This window comes from Punica granatum, chromosome 6 (genome assembly GCF_007655135.1).
Source record: "Punica granatum isolate Tunisia-2019 chromosome 6, ASM765513v2, whole genome shotgun sequence".
NCBI classification, from domain to species: Eukaryota; Viridiplantae; Streptophyta; class Magnoliopsida; order Myrtales; family Lythraceae; genus Punica; species Punica granatum.
In genome coordinates this window covers 14,400,866-14,426,146 of record NC_045132.1, presented here as the reverse complement: position 1 = coordinate 14,426,146, position 25,281 = coordinate 14,400,866, and the positions used below count along the sequence as shown (strand labels likewise).

Below are 25,281 nucleotides of genomic sequence, written 5' to 3'. Positions count from 1 at the left end.
AATACGCCAAACTCGTGTTTTGACCATAGATTTGCAACTTAGAGTTCCACCTAACCATTATCTAATGTTTGATTAAGTCAAGTGAATGATTAATTCGTTTTTATATGTTTTGTGACAGAGATAACAATGCTAACTACCGAATCTACGGTAAGAGAATAGAAACACCGAAAGTGAGCAAAATGGGCCATGCGAATGAGACTCGCATCCAAACGGATTGCCTCTCTTTACCCACGGATCGAGGTGTTTCATTCTCCTTAACGCCTAGGATATCGGCAAATCATGAAATGATGGTCATGCCCTTGAACGGTAAGATATGTGAAGTGCGTATGTAAAAATTGAGATCACATGACACGAAGACGTCTAGAGATGACTCGTATATTTCGACTTGAGCAGCCTCAAATTAGGTCCGAACTTGAGTCATAGCACGCGAGTGCTCTCTAGACACCAATTCTATTCATGTCACACACCTTGATGTTTTGAGATTATGAATTTTAAAAGGGCATTTCCACCATTTGGTGATCCGTCGATGCGTTTACAAATTAATACTCGATTCATCCAATTATTTAAGCCGAATGATTTAATTAATTAAGTGATACATCCCATTTCCCGTTTGTGGAGTGGTTTAGTGATTGAGGTCTTGGACCTCGATTATTATGGATTAATGAGATGATTGTTCAGGATTAACGCGCCTAACATGCAAATTAACACGAAACTAATGATTTAAGCAAATGATTCATTACGAACAATTCCGAGAACCAACTTGGAATCGAAGGAGGAGACCGCCCTTGACTCGAGGAAGGTCATGGAGCTCTCGGCCTCTCTCTAGGAGGGTAAGCCGAGAGCCATCTTGACCCAACTCGGGTCTCGGGTGGTCTCCTACATTGATTCTTACCACTTCTCGCATGTATAAGATATCGAACATAATAATGACATACACATTTTACAAAATCAATGCCGCCAAGATCTTTGAACACAATCGAGCATACAAGCAAACACATACACGATATTTAAAGAAATTGATAAAATGACACCGGTTCATGCAATGACAAAATAATAAAAGGAAAAAAAAACAACACACTGGAATGGATTTATTTCGGGGCAAGGAGCTCATTTAAGACCTGAATGAGTCTCAAGGAGCTCTCGGTCACCCTCCTCAGGAGATAACCGAGGGCCTCCCTTGGCTCTTCCGGGTCGTGGTGAGCTCCTTAACCTCAAAAACACATTGTTTCCCGTCATACCAATGTACAGCATAATCATAAGAACGTAAAATGCAAGAATCGGCCATCTTCGAAAAGAAAGAGATCATTTTGGTCTCGAGTAGGGCATAGAACCTCACGGCTTCCTCCCATGGAACCTAGCCACCTTGACCGGACCGTGGTGGTCTCTTCCACCCCGACTCTAGTCGTTTCCAGTCACGATGAATGCATTATAGTAACATGCGAATGTAACGAGCGACGTAAATGTGCATGAAAACGAATAAAAACCATAGTTTGCATGTGACGTGATTACTTAACCACCTTATCACCCCTACAACAACCAAATATTGAGGACCTAGCTTCTCTAAGTCGTAGTGGAGTTATACCTAGCCTCGATGTACGAGGAAAGGAGTCGGAGAAGTGGTAAGAGGGTCAAATGACCTGGATGGACGATGAGCACCGAAGCTGACCCGAGAATACGGCAGCGACACCTGGGAGGAAAATGGCTAGCTCGGGCTGTTCGACACGGTTGCACGAGTTGGCACGGGTTCCCTCAACTCCTAAGGGAATGCTCTTGATGTTCGTGACCGATTTCGAGCGTGCAAGGGCCTGAATAAAGCTAGAAAATACAAAGAAAATCCGGTAACGCTAGGAGAGCCCGATGAAGAAAAAAGAGAGGAAAACGCGGTCTTGCACGGTTGGATGGCCCTCGGACCGTGACCACCTCTTCACGAGGGAGGGTGAGGGTTGTGAGGAACCCTTAGAACGTGATGGCACGACTCGCCGAAGTCGTGGGAAGGATTGACACATTTGAAGGTGCCGAGAACCCGCCTAAGGGTTCCGATTCAGGACTAGGGTGAAACGGATAGACGGGGACCTCGAACTGAAAATCTAAGGTTGGAAATGATCTTAGGAGGCCAAAGGCATGTGGAATATAAAGTTTGGTTGTGATTGGCTTTGGTTGGGTTGGGCGGTGGTCGGAAAACCGGCTGGTTTTCCGTTGGTTTTGGCCAGTTTGGGCCTTGAAATGGGCTGGACGATGATGGGGAGTTGAGAGGATCTTAGAGGAAAGTTGGCTTGAGAGAGTGGAGTTGTAGTAGTGATTAAGGTTAATGATGGATGGGACCTTATAGGGGTGACTAATGATGCGATTAGGACAAGCTAAGTGTAATTATAGGGGGAGGTCAGGGTGGCCGGATTTTGACAGGGGGTTAGGGTGGGGTTTATGTCATTTAGAGTATAGAAGAAGTAAGAGGAGAAGTGATGGGAGGTGATGAATGTGAGAGTGTGTAAGAGATATTTGAAATGTGTGGAGAGGGAAGCTCTTGGGGTTGAGCCACCGAAATTAGAGTTGAGCCGCCGGTGGAAAGGGGATTAGCTGCGGCTGCCACAGCTTGATGGCTTGGCTTGGGTGAGCCATGGTTTGTCATGGGTCCCACGCTTCTTGGGGAAAAGCCGGAAGAAACTTGGGGCCCGATTGGTTGCGCATTCGGACTCCAGGGTTCGATTAATTGACAGATTTGAAATGCTTGCATGAAGAGGATTCGAATGAGCCCAATATCGCCATATTTCGTGTAAATGAATATTCGGGTGGCTTGGCACCTCGAAAGCCGGTTTTGCCTCGTTCGGATGACTCGAGCAAAGTTGTTCCTTTTCGTCGCCTGTTGGGGGCTCTGTGCATTGTACCGTTCGTATCGGCGCGCTTCGCGCCTTAGGCAGAACAGTTGACTCACCGGCCTCAGCTGAAGACTGATAACCAGAAACGCCCTAAGAATCCGTGGATAGCTCTATCCCGATGTTTTTCGAGTGTTTTGACGTGTCCGGAGACCACTACAATCTCCGTTCGTCGAAGAGGAGTCGCGAAGATTTGCCTGGAGGCGTTCGTGACTCTTAAAATGTCACTCGGGAGACCAATATGATTTGCTTGGTCTGAGCCGAAATGATTTCCTAACTCCTGAAGGTTGTTCGGAGTAGGTGGTGCAGAGTTCGGGCGTCAACATTTCCCTGAATAGGCTCTAAGCGCAATATTCCGTCTAAAAGGAGCCCTTTTGTCGTCGGAATGATATTCGGGAAACCTAAACGGAATGTGCAATGTGAACATAGTTCATTTTCCAAGCCCTTGAGGTCCTTGAGATTAATTGACATAGATCTTGTGCACCGATGATTTGTTAAAAAGGGCTCCGGCCATGTTTCTGAGCAAAAATGACCCATTTTTCGGGTCGAGATGCACTCGGAAGGCCAAGATGAGTTCTGAAAGGTAGTCTGAAATTTGTCCCCTAGTCCTGGTGACCCTCGGGTGTGTTTAGACCTGTTTTCGGGTGCCGTTTATTGGTTCGTGGATCGAGAGTCCCGGGAGCCCCGTCAGGAAGGCGTCTGCAAATGTTCAAGAATACCCCGACTTAAGCATGAGACTTCTAAAATGTGCTCGGGAATGCCGTTAGTCATTTTGGTACCAAGAGGAATTTTTAGAGTCCCATATTAAATACATTCTGATGCTACAGTGATTCGACGGTGAATAGTGCCACAGTGCCGGCTTCCGTTGCCCCCATGTCTATTGTCTGCTCGGCTTCTCTAGTTTCTTGCTGTGTCATTTCTAGGGGCCCTTGCTTCTCTTTTGTGATCCATGCCTCCTGATCATGTGTTTGCCCATGTTGCCCCGACTAGGAATAGTGGTCCAAACTCTTCTATGCCTCGTTTTGCCACGCTTACGAGGCTGTGGTCTTGGTCACCATTGTTGTCCTCTATCGGAGCTAATTGACCAAAATGGGGTGCTGACAATGACGGTAAATTAATCTAATTTGTGATCAATTTGCTTGTGCTTCCAACATTTGGTCCAAGTTGTCTAAACACTCGCACGTTACAAGTACATTGACCACCCAAGCCTAGTTGACATCTGCCAAGCTGAGCGGTTAACATTGACACTGTTATGGCAGTCCATTTTTTGATCCCTGCGAAACCGAAATAATGTATAGTCTGCCAAAGGTAACCCCATTAATAAGTTTGAAGAGGCAATAAGCAAAAGCAGGTACCAAGAGAAAAAAGAAAGGACATAGAGCAGCATCTGATGATTCTTCCTTCTTGAACCACAAAACGACAAAAGAAAGGAACTCTTCAACCAATGACGGACAGGGAATCTGGCCATAGCTCAACTATATCCAGCCAGATAGTTTTAATCGAGTGATCGACAATGGAACAAAAGAATGGATAAAACTTAAGAAAATATGCAAAATGCAAAGGAAACAGGGACTAACACATACAAATCCAGCTCCGAAGACGAAGCATGAAGAATGGATTTCACCAGATCATTTGAGGTGGTTCTCCCTGAAACATTAACTGTCAATCCCTCTTAGAGCTGGGGAACTTGCCGATAGCATCGGATGTCCGTTTGCACATGAAAGACAGAGCGTTTGAGACCATTGAGTCAATCTCTTCCTCCTTATTCTCATACACATAGAATGCTGTGAATGCAACGAGAATCACTGTAGAAAAGAAAAGGAAAAACAAACATGTCAGGCACAAAAGGATACATTTATTGAATCAGACTAACCAATTGTAGTAGTATAGCTCAGCTTAGGTAACACTTATAGTTCGGTTAGTAGACGTACTCTTTAAGAGTCTAGGATGATAGAGGGAGAGAACAAAGAGGTCATAATCACTTGAAATGGTCATTACTACAGCAAAATCTAATTGCTTCAATAATGGAGTTCAACTTTTGGCAATGATTCAGTACCATTGCACAAGGAATGGGTGGAACAGTAGAGAAAGATACCTATCTGAAACAGACTCTGAAGTGAAACGGATCCAAGAATGCTGGCAAGCAGAAGAAAGCCGACCACCTGTTTCAAACAAGAAGACAAAGGTCACGGTCAAATTCACCAACATTCATATTAATTAAAGACTACATCTAACATAGATAATTATGACCCGACCCAGAACTATGAAGAAATTTCTCTATTAATCTTCTCTACAAGTTCATCAGCAGGGTATTGCATCCAGTTCTTTCTCGTCTAAGTGATTGTAATAGCCAGCACCAGGGTATGAACAACCAGATGGAAATACCACAGTACTTTTACAGTTCCTTATATCTGTGAGTGATTAGCTTCAACGGGAAGCAAGACAGTTTTCAGTCTCTGAAGTATTTCTGTTTGTCAATTCTTGTTCTTGTTTGGGCATAATGAACGCGATATGTATATATACACATATTTATATCAGACAATTCTACTTGATAATTTGGCCCACTTGTAAGCTTTTTTAATAAAAATTACTCAGTTTCATGATTTTTGACAAAAAGGTTTGGAAGTTTGTTTCAGACAAACAAAATGTCAGTTATTAAAAACCTCAAAAAAGAGACAATTCTCTATTTTCCCGTTTTCCCTTGTTTCAGATTAATATTTCAATGCAATAAAGTATTCAGAGCTCAAGAAGGTATAATTCCGAGTGAGCCAATAAATCAAAAGGCAAACAATTAAAAACCTTGAAAAAGAGCATCCAATCTTTCCCCTGGCAAAGGGCATTCAGAATTTTTACGGCATTATTCCACAACGAGGCAACTGTCAGAGCAACGTGCTGAGCTTTCTCATCTGACATGCAGAAACTGGACGCAGAGATTTTCTCAACCTGGTAACCCATTCTACACCAGGGAAGAAATATTTCATCCGCACTGACAGGATTAAACTGAATCTAATATTGAAGATAAATATGAAGAAGGAAAATGCCTTACATCTTTTCAGGAAGATAACCATGCACGAACAGAAAAATTGATGACACCAAAAGAAGCTTCGAAATTGCAGTGACAAGTGATGACGAGGAAGCGATGAATGTATAGTAAATTGTGGTCAAGACTAACAAGACAGTTAGCGTCTGTTTCCTATCCTTCCAGAGAAGCGTATTTGCAACTGCAAGAAAGAAAAGCAGAAAGTTCTCAATTTTCCAACAGACATGAATGAGTGATATATAATAAGAGACTTAACATTCTAATAGCTTAAACTAGTATTAAAGTACGCAACCATTGGTGATTCCAGGAAATGAAACAACAATAGGAACATATATAACATCAATAGGCTCCGATACCATCTTATAAAGCAGACTAGCATCCTAAAGGCTTAATCTTGTAGGGAGGTGAATTAAAATTCTTTAAGATTTAAGGGACTTAGTAATGATATGAGCCAAGGAGAACAAGAAGTATCATGCATCTTTATAAACCAAGACATGTCTAGCAAAAGGCATGCAAGGCAATTATCGCATTGACATTGTAGGTTTTAAGCTCTCATTTCAGACTCCATATAAGAGTTCCATTCGACAACCAACATTTCAGGTAGGAAGCAAAGAAGTACGAAGACTGGTTATGGTTTGAATTCTCATAGTGGGACTTACCGTGCCCCTTTATTTCCCCTTCTCTATTAAGCCCATGGGCCTCCTTCGTAACTGCAGAAATTATACTTTTTTCTTTTAATACAAAAAGATTGTTTTAAGTGTGATCATACCCCTTCCATCTCCAAGATATAGCGCAGCCTTGGATGGGCCTTCTCGTTTAGGTTGTTGATCAGCCCTTAGATGTGCATACGATTCAATTGTCCGCCTTAGACCCTCCTGTGGAAAGACAAAAAAATGTTACTGTTTCTGAAATTTCAGCGTGTACAATTTGTGAATAAACTAAAGAAAATGGCACAGTTCTGCTTATGAACCTTCTTTATTCTCTAGTTTTGCCATCGACCTGTCTTTTGTCCTGCTTTTTCCCTTATTATTTACCGAAAGTTTCTATTTATTCATCTCAGCATCAACTTTTAAGTTAACTTCAATGATGAACAAATAATATGGCGAACCAGGCTCTCAGTCCAGCTGTCTGCTGAGACAACAGCCTAGTTCTTTTTCTTTTTCGCCTTTTTCCTTTATTATTCCATATTAATAATTGAAAGATAGAAACAACAATGTTTAATATCTTGGTGATGAGTTGAACACATCCCCGCCATGGGTACTGAGATACAGAAAAGCTGAGAACTGTTCGAACTTAGAGAAGCCTCAAATCAGGAAATAAATCTTAATCTCGAAAAGATGAAGTATATTATACTGATCCCCGTCTTAAAATAAATCAGTAATTCTTGAGATGCACAACTGTAAGCATGTTGCCTTCCTCGCAAGTTATTACTTTGTAAGAGAAAAGATAACATAAGCAGCAAAGTTCAACAAAACAGTGTACTACAAATATCATAGACATATAAACCTTAACTATACTTAGCATGAATGATACCTGAAGAGATACAACAGGTGCATAACCGAGTCGTTCTTTTGCCTTAGAGCAGTTAAATGATCTATTGCAAGAAAGGAGCCTAACTCGAGAAGGAGTCAGCTGTGGCACTTTCATCCCATATGGGGCTAACAACTTATAAATTAGCTCCACCAAGTGTGCAATTGGCATCATAACAAAGGCAGGGATTTTTATTCTAGGCCTGCACAAGGTAGTGATTATTATTAGAACAAGAAATAGAAAGGGAATAAACAAAAAGAGCAAGAACAACAATACAACAAGAAGAAGAAGATTATAGCCCAATCGTACTCCATGCTCACTCAGTAGAATTCTCCAGAACTTATCTGGTTCTCATACGAGAAGTTCCACCCTTGACTAAGATTATGATTCATTTAATTTGCAGTAAGGTTTTTATTGTTGTAGTTTGACAAGAGATGTTAAAAATTTCTCCAATATAAGCTTTGAACAGGGTAGAGTAAATTCTTAAGAGCACCTTTCATAGCCAAGACCTTCTAGAACCTGTGACATAAATTCCCAGAACTTTATAGGCTCCATATTGGTGATGAAATAGGCCTGCATAGAGCTCTCTATTAATAAAATGAAAAATTGAGATTCTCTCATCTAAAATGACGCTGCCATCACCTTTCATGCATGACAACTGCCTAGTTCCTAACCTATAACCAAAGTTTACAGACAAACAGAATGATGAAATCATGAAAAAGTGTCACATCTCCCTTCGATGTCATAGCAGCATAGAAATTAGATAAACCCATCTATGATGGTCAAGAGTGGGTCTTATTTAAATGGAAAGTCAATCTTCATTCTTACTTCGAGGCTCCTGTATGGCATATATGCATCTCATCAAAAACACAATTCACTGCTTTCTAAATTTCATATCCAGAGAAAGCTCAAATGTGGAGTTTTTACACTTCTCTAACCCACTAAGCAACATTTCAAATGCGAAATGGAAGAAAGAAAAGCCACTAGCTGAAGCTGCACTTCAGGCAGAGCAATAGGGGGATATACCCATCAAACTTTTGTGCTAGACCAATCACAAGGTAGAACTTGGAAAAACAAACTGGTACCTGCCCTGAAGCTTTCTCTGACACATCCCCTCCAGAAGCTAGAGCTCGTTCAGCACATATGTGAGCGTGAGCCACATTTTCAACATAAGTGAAGTCATAGTTATTGTTGCCATCACCAATTATGAACTGAATAAAAATCCAAAACATAATTAAAGAAAAGATGTCAGCTTTATGCTCATTCTGTGGGAGCATTACGCAAACAAGTTGTTACAGAACAGGCAGGATGAAGACTACTATTGTTTTGAAAGAGACCATAGGAAATACGGGAGTCAATGAAATAGGCCTGAGGTCAAAACTTAGGTCATTTTGAGAGAACTTAAGCTATTACCTTTGATTTGCCTGCTCTGGCAGCAGCAATTAGAGATGGTACCAGCAACCTATCACCCGGGCCAAAAATGCTACTGGGCCGTATACAACAAGTTAGAAGCCCATTCACTCCATTTGACTTAATGACTAAGGCCTCTCCTTCAGCTTTAGTAGCAGAATACGAATCATTATGCTGAATTGTCATAAGAAGCGACACTTAGCATGCGAAATAAAAATGATAAGGATGGACAAATATTTAAAATAGTATGCACGTATAGGCATAAGCATAAGAAACCGATTGCGTCTATGTTTGTGCAAAAGGAAATTGCTTAATAACCCAAAAGGGTTGGTTAGTGATGGAGCGACGCCAATCCAATGATGAAGACTTTAAGTTCGAGCTATTGTGAAGCCATGCAAAAGAATATTTCCTATTGGGCCACCTGCATGGCCTACGTTCCCATATTTTCTGGCTTGTAAATGTTCACATGGGCCTTAGGCTTTTGGGGATTAGTCAAGTGAAACTAGAAAACCCTTCATCATCAAAAAAAGAAAAAAGAAAAACAGAACTGTTTATTTGTGTGACTTATTTCCAGAAAAGAATTTATATTTTGTTTGCATTAATATTATTCACCGGGGACACGATGAGAGTCTTGATAGAAATATGTCAGGGGCTAAAGAGTCAACACCTTTGCTGCATAGGGCAATGATTCATCTCCATTGAAGATTGGGTGTACTCCATCAGATACGACGCTTGGAGAACTGGTATAAATAAGTCTCTTTGCTTTCAGCTCAACACAAGCATCAATAACATTCTTTGTACCTGCAAGTCAACATTGACATAAAGAACAAAGGAAATAGAAAATCAGAAGACAAGGATAGGAACTAGACCAAGTTACCTTGCACATTAACCGAGTAATGGAGCTGATAGTCATTGATGGATGAATTAGGAGCCGCCATGTGGAATACAACCTCTGCCCCTTCCAAGGCTGTACAGAGAAGGGACATAAGTGAAATTATGCACAACTGAAGAGATTATGACAAGAAACATGCTTGAAAGCTTTCCCATTTTCAAATTCTCCAGAGATCTTTTGCAAAGATTTAGGTAGTTGTTTCCTCTAATTTTACACTTGGAATCGTCATAAAAGTGAAACCTCATTATAAATTCATTCAATGTACAAAAATATGAAGCTTCCAACAAACCAAATAGGTAAGGTAAAAACATGTCAAATATGATACTTGAATATAAGGTATTAAAAGCAATATCCCAAAAACATAGAGCAAAGAAAGGAAAAGGGAAAACAACATTCAAGAATTCTTCATGGGAATTGATAAACCGTCTAACTTCTCACGCCAAGTGAACCTCCTGCATCTACCCTGTCAGAATCTTCAAGAAGTTCACCACAAAATCCACTATTTGCTATCGTATATAAATCGTTATGTGCCCAGAGTGCTAATTAGGCGCAGCAGCTATGCACATGGATGAAGTAAATTTGAGCGAAGACAACCTTTGAGCACTTGGGACTTGTTACAGAGATTGGCAGACACGTATTGGGCACGTCCTGAACGTAAAGCTTGGCCGAGAATCCCCCCTTCTTCATGCGGTTCGAGCTCGATCTGAGAGCCCAAATCAACAATTCGAACGGAGAACATCTCATATCTGATTAGCATTTCCACCAAATGACGTGCCGCGAAACCCCTACCACCCGTCACCACGCACCACCTGTCCTCCCCGGCCATCCTTTTCACAATACTATCATATGGTTATTCAAATTATACACATGAATGCCCAGAGAGATAATCAAGGATGATTCTTTCATTTACCTTGTGCCGTTATTCCTTGATTTCTTCGATTTCGTCAATGCCGTCAAGAGGCAAGCCAACCGTTTCGCTCAGATCGGCAATACCAAGACCGCAGCTCGGATTTATAGCCGAATCAAGGGTCTCGGCCCGGAATGGGAGCCACTCGTACTCGCGATGTTGTCTTCTCTCGACAGTAGGGCACCGATGAGCTCTCCGCTCGCCCTCTCCTCGACCCCGAGGACCGCCGGAGCTACGCGGCCTCCGTCCAGCAGACCGCCCCTCTTTCGGCTCTTCTCGGCTCGGCACCAGCTGAGGCTCACTTGGTTGGTGGTCGCAACGACAGGAACTGCGGTGCCGTCGCAGTGGTTGGAATGGCAGAGGGACAAGTGGTGGCCCCGTCTCTGATGGAGGAAAGCCTCGACCTGGAGAGGAGGTGAAAGAAGCCGCCGGTGGAGCTCAATTTCGGGTCGACCCGAGATCCACATTGCAGCTCTTCAGGTCCAGCCCAATGACAAGCTATTCTATTATCCTGGGGCCCACTCGCACGTGGCCCAACTACTGCTGGCCCATCTACTTTTCAATTTCCTGCAGCTGAATATAGGCCCAATACGTTGGGCTTCAGTCACATGTTACCTGCTGGAATTGTAACAGGATGGAGACCACATTGCCCCATTTTGCCAATTTAACTATAAAATTTTACAAAATAATTATTTTTTAATAATTAAAATTGCTCCTGATAATTAATATCAGTTTACTTACCAAAATAATATAGAATAATAAAAAATTTATTTTCAAAATAAAATAATTTCAGAAATTAAAAAGAAAGGGAGATGAACCAGTTTAGGAATGAAGAAGAGCGGGGAGGTGGGGGCTCAAACGCCAACTACCACCATCCCACACAAGGTTGTCGGCCAACCTAAAAGTCGCCGATGACCACAACTGGAGCGGTGGTGGCCGGCATTGAGCCCCATTGCCATAGAAATCATGCTTACTATCGGCCATCACTGCCCCTCTTCAGCTTCAACCTAAATAAAAAAAATTGCATTTTTGAAAAGTTTGAAATGAGGGAAGGGGCATTTTTGTCTTTTTGAGCAAAACGCTATCTCAATCCACCCTTAACCAACTCGTTAACTTGGAATGCTCCTTAATTGTTATATCTCAATGAATCCCAAACCCAATCCGTATCCTATCGGCACCAAACATGGATATAGGATTTTAGAAATCCTATCATACTATGTATCTCGACGACCCAAATGTGGTCCTGGTGATAATATTGTGAATAATCACTATAAAAGATTATTTAGTGACAAACTTCAAAACACTCATAAGTTAGAGATCTTTTATGACCAATATATGGCATAAAATATCAATATTTTGCCAACTTTCAACTCTCTAAATTTTCTCAATTTTTTCGATTAACCCTAAGCTCTCTAAATTTTCTCAAGTTTTCTATTATTTTTAATATGAAGTCTCCATTTTTTGTCCACAGTCTCTGTCCCATACCGTCCCTTTGAGTTCCTACATTAAATTTATTGAGTGTTGGGCCTTCAGTGCGGTGACAGAAGAATTAATTGAGACATTTTCCAAAGCACGATGCTTCACATCCGTTATGGTAGCATTATATTGTGGTAAACGAAAATTCCAAAACTATCTTATGACATCTCCTGACGCAGCGCAGATCACGATTTATCGCGCCTAAATCTGAATTTAGACTCGAAAGGAATAGAACACGGCTAAACCCTAACGATATGCTGAAAACAAAGTGTTATGACAAACTCAAAGTATCATTCATCAATAGGTGTTTCTGAGATATCCTTTTACAATGAGGTGAATAGCATATATATAGAGGGAAGAGACCTCCTTTGACTATATAATAGGAAACTGCCATCTAATTCTTTTAGATTACTTTCCTAAAATGGAATAAGAAAATAATCTGAAATAGGAAACTTCTGACTTCTGTCTCAAGCTAATATAGGAAATAACATCAAATTAAGAGAACTATATTATAGCAATACTCTCCTTTAGTAGCAGCTGGAGTCTTCTAGAATATGGGCCGTCACTTTAGGTTGGACTCCTCGTCAGTCTTCCCCACTTGTGGAAAGCTTGTCCTCGAGTTTGTGTTGAACTCAGGATATAATGGCTCTTTCGAATCATGGTAGATATAAATGTCTGCCACATTGAATGTACGTGAAATACCCATGGACTCGGGAAGATATATGACATACGCACTGTCATTTATCTTTTTCAACACCTTGTATGGACCATACTTCTTCGGCTTCAGCTTGTTATAACTTCCAACATGAAATCTTTCTTTCCTAAGGAACACCATCACCATATCCCCCTCTGAAAAGAGTCGCTCCTTATGATGCTTGTCAATGGCATTCTTGTACTTCGCATTGGTAACTTCCAACTTTTGATGAATTTGTTGTTGCATTGATTGCACCTCCTTTGGCATACTTTCAGTTGTTGATTAAATCAATAACATGCCTTGGAACCTTTTGACAAACTATCACGAATGGAGATCTCCCAGTAGCACTATGAACTGCACTATTGTAGGCAAATTCAATTTGAGCAAGAGCGAAATCCCATTGCTTTGGTTTTTCTCCAAAAATGCTTCGAATCATATTTGCCAAGGTCCTATTCATCGACTCCATTTAACCATCTGTCTGCAGGCAAGCTGTACTACTGAACTTTAATGTGGCATCAAACATTCTCCATAAGGTAAGCAAAAAATGGCTAAGGAACCTGGTGTCACGATCTGAAACGATCGACTTTGGTACACCGTGCAAACGAACCACACTCTTTGAAAAACAATCGAGCCACACTCGAAACATCTGTAGTTTTTCGGCATGGTATGAAGTGTGCCATCTTCGAGAATCTATCCACAACAACAAAGATGCAATCCATACCCCGTTGAGTACGAGGCAACCCCAATATGAAAATCCATGGACAAATCCTCCCATATATCTTCAGGTACCGGCAACGGTAGATAGAGACCGGTGTTTTGCTTCTGTCCTTTAGAAGTCTGACACGTATGGCACCTTCGCACGAACTTCTCCACATCACGACGCAATTTAGGCCAACAAAACCTCTCCGAAACAGCAGCTACGGTCTTGTCACGTCCAAGATGTGCAACTAGTCCCCCACCATGTAAATCCCTAATTAGTTTCTCTCGGAGGGATGAAGGAGAAATGCAAAGCTGGTTACCTCTCATCAGAAATCCCTCATGGTTGTGAAACTCTCCAACCGCTTGGCGATTTTGCACCTTGAACCAAGTTTCGGCAAAATCCTCATCATCCACATACTACTCCTCAGCTCTTCAAACCCGATAAGCTTGCTTCTCAACATCGTCAGCAATGTTGCCCACCTGCTTAACTCATCGACAACCCTATTTTGCACCCTCGATTTGTGTACTAGCTTAAAAGGGAACTTTTGAATAAATGTAGTCCATCGAGCATGCATATTATTGCTGATCCGCTTTTGACTATTCAAATACTTCAATGCTTGGTGATCAGAGTACAAAATGAATTACTTGCCAATAAGATAATGCTCCCAATGCTTCAAGGCGGGGAAAACAGCATAGAATTCCTTGTCATAGGTTGACCAGCTCCGACGGGCATCGCTAAGCTTCTCACTAAAATATGCAACTGGCCGTTTCTCTTGTGATAGAACATCTCCAATGCCAACACCACTTGTCTCGCATTCCACTTCAAATAGTTTCTCAAAACATGGCAAGGCTAGAACTGGAGCTGAGCATAACTTTTCATTGATCAATGCGAAACTAGCTTCTGCTTCTTCTCCCCAAATAAACCTCCCCTTCTTCAAGCATTCGGTGATTGGGGCCATGATCGTGCGGAAGTCGCGTATAAACTGTCTATAAAATATAGCTAGGCTATGGAAATTTCTTATTTTTCCAACCGTTTTTGGAGTAAGCTAATCTCTAATTGCACTAACCTTCTCATCATCAACCCGAATGCCTTTTGAGCTTACTATATACCAAAGGAACAGCAAGCGCGACGTCATAAAATTGCACTTCTTAAGATTGATAATCAACTTATTCTTCCGCAGCACAGTCAATACCTCACATAGATGCTTGAGGTGGTCATCGGTCGATCTGCTATATATCAAAATATCATCGAAGTAGAAAACTACAAACCGGCAAAAAAAGGTTTGAGTACTTGATTCATCAAATGCATAAATGTACTGGGGGCATTCGACAACCCGAATGGCATTACCAACCACTCATAAAGCCCATCTCTAGTTTTAAATGCAGTCTTCCACTCATCTCCTGGACGAATTCAAATATGGTGGTACCCACTCCGAAGGTCAATCTTGGGAACACCATCGCCCCGTATAATTGATCCAGCATAGGGAAACTTGTATCTCATCGTAATCTTGTTGATTGCCTTGCTATCGACACACATACACCAGCTCCCATCTTTCTTCGGTGTCAATAATGCGGGCACGGCACAAGAACTCGGACTCTCTCGAATATGACCTTTTCCTAGCAGTTCCTCTACTTTCTCCTGTAGTATAGCACTCTCGTGTGTACTCATGCAATAATGGGGCAAATTAAGTAAGCTTGCTCCAGGTATCAAGTCGATTTGGTGCTGTATATCTCTCATTGGAGGCAACCCATCTGGCAACTCCTCATGAATAATCTCTTCAAATTCAACAAGTAGGGGCTTCACTTCCTTTAGCACCTCCATGATTTGCTTCTCCAATGGTAAATCCTTCACAATCAACACATGCATTTCCTTTGACTCTTTAAAATCACCTTCAATCTCCCGCTCCGAATGAGTCTCTATCAAAAACGCTTTACCCTCCACTTTTGGGACAACTTTGGGCTTAGGTTTTAATGATAAGGGCACTAGGGTGTAGCGTACCCCTTCCTTTACGAGCTGATACACATGCTTTTTGCCATGGTGTTTTACATCAGTGTTATACTGCCAAGGTCTCCCAAACAATAGGTGGCAAGCTTCCATATCCACAACGTCGCAGTATACCTCATCTTGATATTTGCCAATGAAGAAAGGAACCTTGCATCGTTCGGTCACTCGGATATCACCTACTGACTTTATCCAGCCAATCGAATAAGGATTTGGGTGCTTCTCAACTGGCAACCCTAGCTTCTCGACCACAGCTCTTCCTATGATATTCTCTTGACTTCCGCTGTCAATAATCAAGTTGAAAGTGCATGAATGAATGTTGCACCTAGTACGAAATAGTTTGTTTCTCTGGGATTGGTCTTCTTGCTTAGGTGCGAGCATCAACTTCCGAACCATGTATGTCTGCTCATAATCATCCTCACCGTTGTGTTCTTCCTCTTCCTCAGGATCGCAAAACACATCTTCAACATCTTCCTCATGCTCCACCAGAGCTATAGCCTTTCGCCAAGGACAATCACTTGATCGATGACCCGGCTGGTTGCACTTGAAGCACTTTGCTGTGAATTGCTTGGCATGAGAATTTTGGTTCCTTGAAATTCCAGTCTCTGTCACCAGCTTCTTGCCAGCTGATTTATCGGAATTCCCTTGACCTTGCTTGTTTAATCCAAGTGGTTTAGTAACTCGACTTCTTTCTGTAAGGTTTGTGACAATTTTGTAAAATTCCTGCGGTATGGATTTCCCTTGTCTTGCGCTATCATCTCAGCCTTGAGAGCTGAGCTTCGAGTATCATCCACCGTTGCTACCATCTGCAAGCCAATCTTGTCCCGAATAGTTGGCTTTAAACCTTCCATATACCGGGCAACTTGTTGGCTCTCTGACTCGTTTAATGCATTATGCTCCGCTAACCTTAAGAATTCCGCCGTGTAATCATGGACGGACCTCAACCCTTGCACACATCTCTGGTACTTCATGAACAAATATTGCTCATAATTTGGAGGAAGAAATCTAGCTCTCAACATTCGCCTCATGCATTCCCAAGTTTGGATGGGCTGCTTCCCTACACGTCCTCGGTTCTCTTGCACACGATCCCACCGAGCAGATGTTCCTCCTTCAATTGGTATGCCACTAGCTTCACACGCTTCTCCTCGGGAACGTCAGCGTATTCGAAGAACTAGTCGACTTTTGATAGCTAATCCAAGAATTCCTCGATGTTTAAGCATCCGTTGAAAACGAGACTATCGACCTTCAAACGAAAGTCTCCAACATCTTGGCGATTTCCCTGATTCCTTCATTAATGAGCAAATCGATCGTATGCAACTCTACTCTCCTCATCTGAATCTTCATAATATTGGATCCTACGGGGAACACGTTGAACAATGGGTGGCTCACGAGGAAAAACTCGTTGTGCCTGATCGCTGTCTACCGCATTCTAGTCAGCACACAAGTTTAGAGCACCAAGCATGGTACGTAGCTTCTCAAACCTCTGGTCTTAACCTCCGCTCGAGAGTCCGTTCCATCCTTTCGATCCTCTGCTATAGTGCTTGAATCGCGTCCACTTCCCACTCTTCGGCATTAGGATGGTTGTGAATCGCCTCGTCCGCCATGATCAGATTTAAGCAACTCCTTTTCTGATAACAACTGACTCAGCGTGAATCACGGTTTCTCGCGGCTAAATCTGAATTTAGATTCGAAGGGAATAGAACACGGCTAAACCCTAACGATATGCTGAAAACAAAGTGTTATGGCAAACTCAAAGTATCATTCATCAATAGGTGTTTCTGATATATCCTTTTACAATGAGGTGAATAGCCTATATATAGAGGGAAGACATCTCCATTGACTATATAATAGGAAATTGACATCTAATTCTTCTAGAATACTTTCCTAAAATGGAATAAGGAAATAATCTAAAATAGGAAACTTCTTACTCCTGTCTCAAGCTAATATAGAAAATAACATCAAATTAAGAGAACTATATTATAGCAATATTCTCCTTTAGTAGCAGTCGGAGTCTTCTAGAATATGGGCTGGACTCCTCATCATCTCCACTCAAGCCCCATCCTATCCCTCTTTTAAGAGTCGAGTCTTCTGTGATTGACATCGTCAAGGTGTCTCCGAAAGGTAATTCAACTCGGTCGATGTGGATAAAAAAATGTATCGCACAATCAATTTGAGGATGGATGTTGTTACCAATTTACATTACATTAATTTCATTTGAGGCACTTTTGATATAGAGATCTTCCATTATAGGGAAAACTTATCCAAAATTTGATTGCCACTTTCTTCTATACAACCTTTTGCTTTGGAGTAATCTCGACATCGAATCCTATAACAACTCTAATTTCCCATGACATGAATTAGGTGCAGTTCAGTGAAAGTGAAATAGCTTATGATTTCTTCTGCAAATTCTATGTATAGAAACACAATCCTTAGTAAATCAATAGCAGTTGGAGAATACAGGGGCTCACTACAAGAAACTTGAAATATAAGGATACAATATTTTCTAGAAAAAGCTTATGGGCCAGTGTGTTGAGGCTCTCTCATTGGAAGGGGAGTTTCACATGCCAAAAATTATTTACTTAAATGTTTGATTAGTATATGGCTTATGAGGCAAATTCAAGATCATATCTCATTTTAATTTCTCTTAAATTGATAGATAGATGATATTACACCTTCTTAAATTGGCTTGGCTATTTTCTCATCTCTCAAAAATTGATGCGTGTGATTCCATTCATAAGAAAGTGAGTAGTATTGATAACCTTATTTTCGGGTTGAGAAATGCAACAGTGCTTATCTGAATAAAGTTCAGAAAATGTATAATATTACAGTGCTGCTTAAAAGCAGTAGTCCGCATGCATTTTTATGAGTTACAATCGAAGTGAAGTTTTTCAAAACAATACCATGTTAACTGACTTCTTTATATATTCAATTTCCCACACACAAATCTATCTTTATGTATAGGTAATTAATTTATTAGGCTCTTGTGAGGAGGCCTTTCATTCATGTAATGTGGGCTTTTCACGCAATCTCTCTTAGATTAGCTACATTTATCTATCGTTATAATCATTAATCTATTGATGAAATTATTACATCGATCCAACAAATTTATTTATTGCCACTCAGGCCAAATAATTTATTCAAGGACAAGCAAGCACTTGATATCCAAACACAAGTCTCAATTTAAGACTACAACTGCTAGCTTTTGTTCTTTCTCTCTTTTTTTTTCCCATTCAATCCTTAATGCAAATTCAATCCAAGTTAGTAGTTTATGTACACGGATGATAATATTGGATTAGATATTGACGTTGTCCATTTCATGGTTCAAAGCATGGTGATAATGTATTAGTTTTCTTTTTTACGAATATAGTAATAATGTATTAGTTTGTCTGACCTCTAGCTAAAGATATATTTCAATAATTTAAAGGTAAATTGGTAACTTATGAATATTTAGATTGCACTTTTATAAACATCAATTCTTTTATTTAATGGGTTATTGCATAATTTTCTTGAGATTTATTTCGCTGAATTTGCCCAGGAGTAGAAGTGGTGATCATTTACTATGTGTTTGTATTATCTTTTAAATGGTTTTACTTAGTTTCTTTAGCCTTTTTTCTTCTGTTCATTTTGTAGTAATATTGAAAATTAGCTTTTTGAATCAATTTGGCTATTGATGGGACTAGCTCAGCATCGGAGGTCAAGAGGAGTCAACGCCGAGCCCGTACGAACCCGCGATACGCCAATTAGGCACTCATCAGTTTTATTCGTATTTTAGTTATTTTCTATTTTCGAAATAATTTCCTATCATTTAGGATTGACAGTTGATCTTGTGGATAATATTTGATCTCGCAAGGATTTGTGTGCTTTGTTATCTTCTGTTACCATGCTAAAGCTTCAAGTATATAGTGGGGATTAGCACATCGTTGGAAGGGGAATAAAAAAACTAGTATTTCCTTCTTATTCTTGATCGACAAGAGCATTCGATACCGTGAGATTGCATCAATTGGTATCAGAGCAAGGTCACGATCGTATCGGAACCCAGCTCAAAGCGAGGCGGAGATTGCATCAAGGTCTTGGCAACAACGATGGCAACGAATCAGGAACGATTCGAAAGGCTCAAACAATCTGTGGAGGAGATAGGGGGCGGCTCAATCAGTTTGTCGCGGTCGTGTCGTCACAGCAATCCAGCTCTCAGCGTCGGTCAGGGAGGTCAGGAGGCCACCGCCGCAGAGGGAGCAGTTCATCGTCATTAACAGCGGCTACGAGTTACGGATCGGAGGCTGAGGACCGAGACTCGGATTCTGAGGCAGAGGGCTCGATTCGAAGCTATAGGTCGAGGCATGGGAGGGAGAAGCTAAGGTGCGTGAGGATGGAGTTTTCATGATTTTCGAGGGAGGACCCGCGCGTTTGGTTGGATCGCGCAAGGCAGTACTTTGCGGCGCAAGATATAGACAAGGAGGAACACGTGAAGCTGGCGACATTCCACCTGGAAGGAGAGGCAAATCAATGGTGGCAATGGCTCAACCATGTGAACCGCCGAGAGAGGATGTCGTGGAGACGGTTTGAGAAGGGATTGCTGGTAAGGTTTGGATCTTCGGAATATGAAGACGCCAATGAGGCTATGAACAAGCTACAATAGAAGGGGGCCTTTCAGGAGTACCTGGGGGAGTTTGAGCGCTTAATGAACACTCTCCCTCATTGACACCCGAGTGCGTTACTTGGTGCATTCATGGCCGGGTTAAAAGAGGAGATTGTGGGACAGCTGCGGATATGGAAGCCGAAGGATTTGCAAACCGCTATCGAGCTCACAAAGAGGAAGGACCAGCAACGGCAGCGTGCACGGAGAGCAGGGGGCGGTTCAGCTCGGTCCGGCTTCAGAACTGCAACTGGAGGAGTGGGCGCACAGGCTGTCCAAACCCCACCACGAGCTAATCTCGGACCAACGCGCCGATTAACATGGGAGGAGATGCAGCGGCGTAGGGAGCAGAATTTATGTTTTAATTGTGACGAGAGTTCGATATTGGACATAGGTGCAGTGGAATTAAGGCGATGTTAATCGAGGTTGTCGAAGACATGCTAAACGAGCTTCACGGGGCGTCGTGGTTCACAAAACTAGACTTGAGGGCCGGGTGCCATCAGATTTGGGTGCATCCAGATGACGTGTTTAAAACGGCTTTCCGAACTCACAACGACCACTACGAATATTTGGTGATGCCATTCGAGTTGCACAACGCGCCGTCCATGTTTCAAGCCACCATGAACAACATTTTTCGGCCCTACTTGCGGAAGTTCGTGCTCGTCTTCTTTGACGACATTCTAATCTATAGTCCGGCATGGGATGTGCACATGAGGCACCTACGGGGAAGTCCTTCAGGTACTGAGTAAAAATCAATTCGTAATTAAGCCTTCGAAATGTTCTTTGGGCAGGAAGAGGTCAAGTATCTTGGCTACTTTATTTCACGGCGGGGCGTGCGGGTCGACGATTGGAAAATTGAGGCCATGAGATCATGGCCTCCACCAAAATCAGTCACGAAATTACGAGGGTTTCTAGGATTAACGGGCTATTACCGCAAGTTCGTGAAGGGTTATGGCGGGATTGCACGACCCCTAACGAATCTCTTGAAGAAGGGTCGTTTTGAGTGGAGCATCGAAGCTGAAGGAGCCTTTAATGCGTTGAAGACCGCAATGACTGCGACCCCCATCCTTGCATTGCCCGACTTTGAGGATGAATTCATGATCGAGGCGGACGCTTCCAGCACTAGCATTGGCGCAGTCCTTTCACAGAAGGGTCGACCGCTCGCTTTTCTAAGCAAGGGCCTCAATGAATCGAAGAAGTCGTGATCGACCTACGAGAAGGAGATGTTGGCGATATTAGAAGTGGTACGTTGTTGGCAAACTTACTTGCTCGGGCGCCAATTTACTATTCGGACTTATCAAAGGAGCCTTCGATATCTCATTGAGCAGCGTATCATCACGCCCGAACAGCAAAAGTGGATCACCAAATTACTCGGATTCGACTATAGGATCGAGTACAAGTCGGGAACCGAGAATAAGGCGGCCGATGCCCTTTCCCGAAGAGTGGAGGTGGCGATTACTATGGTTGTCACAGTCCCCTACTCGAACCTGTGGGCTGAGATCGCGCAAGCAACCGAGGGCGATCCACGCCTAGGACCGATTTTACAAAATATTCGTCAGGGGGAGCTACTGGAGGGGGAATTTAATTTGAGAGGAGGCTGCCTTGTAAGGGCCGGTCGAGTGGTGGTGCCCGACACAATCGAACTGAAGAGAAAAATATTGCATGAGCTCCACGATTCGGTCACAGGAGGGCACTCGGGAATTTTGCGGACTTACAAACGGATCGGGTAGCTTTTCTAGCCCGGGATGAAGACGGATGTGGTTCGTTATGTGCAAGAATGTGATATGTGCCAAAGGAATAAGAGCGATTCACGGAGATCGCCCGGGTTACTCGAGCCACTACCGATCCCAAACAAGGTATGGTCTGACATTTCTATGGATTTTATTGAGGGGCTACCGAGGTCACAGGGAAGGGACTCGATTATAGTCGTGGTAGATCGGTTATCGAAGTACGCGCACTTTATTGCACTCGAGCACCCCTATTCAGCCAAGGAAGTAGCCAAAGCGTTCGTTCGGGGGATCGTGCAGCTACATGGCATTCCAGAATCGATCGTCACGGACCGTGACCGCATCTTCATGAGTTCGTTTTGGCGGGAGCTGTTCAAGCTTCATGGCACAAAGCTGAAAATGAGCTCCGCCTATCACCCGCAAACCGACGGTCAGACGGAAGTAATTAATCGATGTCTCGAGTAATATTTGCGTTGTTTTGTCTATCATCAACCGCGGCTGTAGGATCGCTATTTAGCATGGGCAGAATATTGGTATAACATGACCTATCAAAGATCAATTTCCATGACGCCTTTTGAGGCGGTGTATGGGAGACCGATGCCGGTGTTGGAGGGGTATGAGCCCAGTTCCACGGCTGTCAACGAAGTAGAGGAGCAGCTCCGTGCTCGGGATGCGATATTGCGGGAATTAAAGACCAACCTCGCAGCAGCTCAAAACCACATGAAGGCAGTCGCCGATAAACATCGCCGGGATGAGGAGTTCGAAGTTGGGGATTGGGTGTATTTGAAGCTCTAACCATACCGGCAACACTCAGTTCTCAAGAGAGCTAATCAAAAGCTCACTAGCCGGTACTTCGGGCCATTTCAGGTTATTGCGCGAGTCGGGGTAGCAGCCTATCGGTTAGACTTACCGGATTATGCAAAAATTCACCCCGTGTTCCATGTTTCGCTGCTGAGGAGACGGGTAGGCAAGAGACAAGCCGTACAGCCCACACTCCCTCCTTATGCGAGTGACGGCTTGCCGACTTAGCACGTGTTGATGTTCGGGACTACCGATGGGTCGCACATAGCGGGGGGCGCACCCGGGGAGCTTTGGTTCGATGGAATGCCTTACCAGATGAGGACGTGACATGGGAGCCAGTCGAGGTCCTGAAGCAGCACTTTCCAACCTTGAACCTTGAGGACAAGATTCGACCTGAGGGAGGAGGAGTTGATGGGACCAGCTCAGCACTGGAGGTTAGGAGGAGTCAACGCCGAGCCCGTTCGAACCCGCAATACGCCAATTAGGCACTTATCCGTTTTATTCGTATTTTTAGTTATTTTCTATTTTCGTAATAATTTCCTATCATTTAGGATTGACAGTTGATCTTATGGGTAAGATTTGATCTCGCAAGGATTTGGGTGCTTTGTTATCTTCTGTTACCATGCTAAACCTTTGAGTATATACTAGGGATTAGCACATCGTTGGAAGGGGAATAAAAAAACTAGTATTTCCTTCTTGTTCTTGATCGACAAGAGCGTTCGATACTGTGAGATTGCATCAGCTATGACTATATGCGTTGATACCTTGATAGATTATGGAATTATAGTGTCCTACTAATCTCTAAAAATACGAAAAGTTTGCTCCATCTTTCCAGAAAATATAATAAATAAACTTATTTAGAATTACCTTCTCTAAATTGAAGTGTGATTTCAAAATATTCGTTTAAGTCCCATATTTTTCAAAAACATATTTGTTTGATTTCCCCAAAAAAATTCATTTATAATTCAAAAGACAACTACATTTTTAGTTAGGGTACTTAAATATATTTTTCCAAAAGTAAAATATGAAGTTGACCGCAACGCATGCTACAAGACTTATATATATATATATATGTTTAATTATTTAAAGTATACTTCTAAACCACATGCAACGAAAAGTCTCTATTCGTTAGACGAGAGCCCCTCCACTTATGATTTTCAAGCATTTTTCTATCTTCTCATTGATTGTCATTTTGAATTCCTTACATCAATAAATAGCCCATGTTTATTTTTTTGATGAACAACCCATATTTATTTCAAGCGAGTGTTATTACATTTCCTAATTTCAATCCGCCTGTTTGTCTTCTTGCTCTTTGAAATTTAGATTTTCCAACTCGATTCCTGACTATCGGTCCAAGACCGAGGCTAAGCTCGCCAACATCTTCCTCTGATATATATATATATATGTATTACTTCGAAGTATCCTTAAACTTCTTGATATTTCATCTCCTCTATTATTATCCACTATTATTACTAATGGAATTCGTAAATTTAATTCAAAATACTAACAAAAAGTGAAAGTATGCAAAGACCCGTGCGTTATCTATTATAGATATTTAATTTTGACTCCTTGATATTGTGCAGTAAGTGGTCTCCATTTGTGTAACCTAAATGTGCCGCATCAACACTTTAAGAAGTTTAGAAGCATCCATGCTATTGGCCCTTTATTTTCTAGCATTTAGCTTTTATTCTAAAAAACTAATTAAAAAGGACACGACATTCTTAGTCAAATCTTTGTTTTGGGTTTGTCACTTGCCTTCCTATATATATATTAATTCGACTACACTCACGGAATTCTTCATTGTGTGTGACGAGTCTTTTACATAAGTGTTTTGGACAAATTCTCAACTCGTGGTTAAGTCTTTAAGTTTCTGCATCAATATATACCTTGATTTTTTTTTCAAATTTTCAGAAATCATTTTCAAATTCTCATAATGTATTAATTTAGTTGGATGTTTTCGAGGAGATTATTTATTTTATATCTTCTGTAAACACAACAATATCAACAAATTCATAAAAATATCAATTTAAAATGAAAACCGCAAAACCAATGCAAACGTGTGGTTTATATGATTAGTATATATTAATTTTAGACTATTTTGAAGGAGATTGCTCTATTCGTTTGAGGAGAAGCCTCCGCATGGGTCTAGTGAGCTATCCCTCACCTCATAGTAGTCCGTTTCTTTGACTTCTTATTAGTGCCTATATAAAATTATGATAGTAATTAGTGAATTAAAAATTATAAGTTATAAATTTTCTGGTGTTTCATTAATCATTCTCTTGGATTTGATTGACATTAAGGATGTACAGATCCGGGTACCATATTTTTTTATGGTACCTGAACCCTACCATGTACGTGACATGTTTCAAGATTTTAAAATCGGACCATACCATATACTGTATATGTTTCAAGATTTTGAAACCGGACCTTACCTTGTTAGAACCTATAACCAGAGCCTACCCGCAACATGAATTATACTACAGGTTCTGGGTACCGTATTGGAACCTGTGACTTTTTATTTTATTTTTTTTCTTCAAACACAATAAATGAAATAAATAATTAAAATCGAAAATATCTCATTCACAATCACGTAAAACATA

General features: G+C 41.7%; 2 protein-coding genes across 4 annotated transcripts; both read right to left on the bottom strand.

Moving 5' to 3' along the window:
* Positions 1 to 4,179: 4,179 nt before the first annotated feature.
* On the bottom strand, positions 4,180 to 11,038 carry LOC116211192 (3beta-hydroxysteroid-dehydrogenase/decarboxylase-like). Of its 3 annotated transcripts, none has more exons than XM_031545450.1 (13): positions 10,653 to 11,036; positions 10,337 to 10,569; positions 9,728 to 9,817; positions 9,518 to 9,651; positions 8,854 to 9,024; positions 8,526 to 8,651; positions 7,934 to 8,013; positions 7,444 to 7,642; positions 6,680 to 6,785; positions 5,917 to 6,091; positions 5,670 to 5,826; positions 4,966 to 5,032; positions 4,180 to 4,675 (listed from the first exon to the last, which is right to left on the bottom strand). In XM_031545450.1, exons 2-13 carry the CDS (start codon positions 10,566 to 10,568, stop codon positions 4,533 to 4,535), a joined length of 1,680 nt encoding a protein of 559 aa, XP_031401310.1. In that variant the 5' UTR covers position 10,569; positions 10,653 to 11,036; the 3' UTR covers positions 4,180 to 4,532. The 3 variants fall into 3 exon arrangements, with proteins under 3 accessions (XP_031401310.1, XP_031401311.1, XP_031401312.1); XM_031545451.1 differs by having other exon boundaries at positions 10,337 to 10,581; positions 10,653 to 11,028; XM_031545452.1 differs by lacking the exon at positions 5,670 to 5,826 and having other exon boundaries at positions 10,653 to 11,038.
* Positions 11,039 to 14,929: 3,891 nt separating this feature from the next.
* Positions 14,930 to 16,548, bottom strand: LOC116212173. The gene is made up of 2 exons (XM_031546743.1): positions 16,324 to 16,548; positions 14,930 to 16,174 (listed from the first exon to the last, which is right to left on the bottom strand). The coding sequence occupies exons 1-2, from the start codon at positions 16,546 to 16,548 to the stop codon at positions 14,930 to 14,932; spliced, it is 1,470 nt and encodes a 489-aa protein (XP_031402603.1).
* Positions 16,549 to 25,281: the final 8,733 nt, after the last annotated feature.

Coding starts and splice junctions, on each gene's coding strand:
- LOC116211192 (XM_031545450.1), bottom strand. CDS start 10,568: ATGGCCGGGGAGGACAGGTGGTGCGTGGTGACGGGTGGTAGGGGTTTC. Junction 7,643..7,933: donor GAAGGTCTTGGCTATGAAAG/GTGCTCTTAAGA, acceptor TACCTTGTGCAG/GCCTAGAATAAAAATCCCTG. Junction 5,033..5,669: donor ATTGGATGCTCTTTTTCAAG/GTTTTTAATTGT, acceptor TGTTTGAAACAG/GTGGTCGGCTTTCTTCTGCT.
- LOC116212173 (XM_031546743.1), bottom strand. CDS start 16,548: ATGAGGCGAATGTTGAGAGCTAGATTTCTTCCTCCAAATTATGAGCAA. Junction 16,175..16,323: donor ACAAGATTGGCTTGCAGATG/GTAGCAACGGTG, acceptor GGATTAAACAAG/CAAGGTCAAGGGAATTCCGA.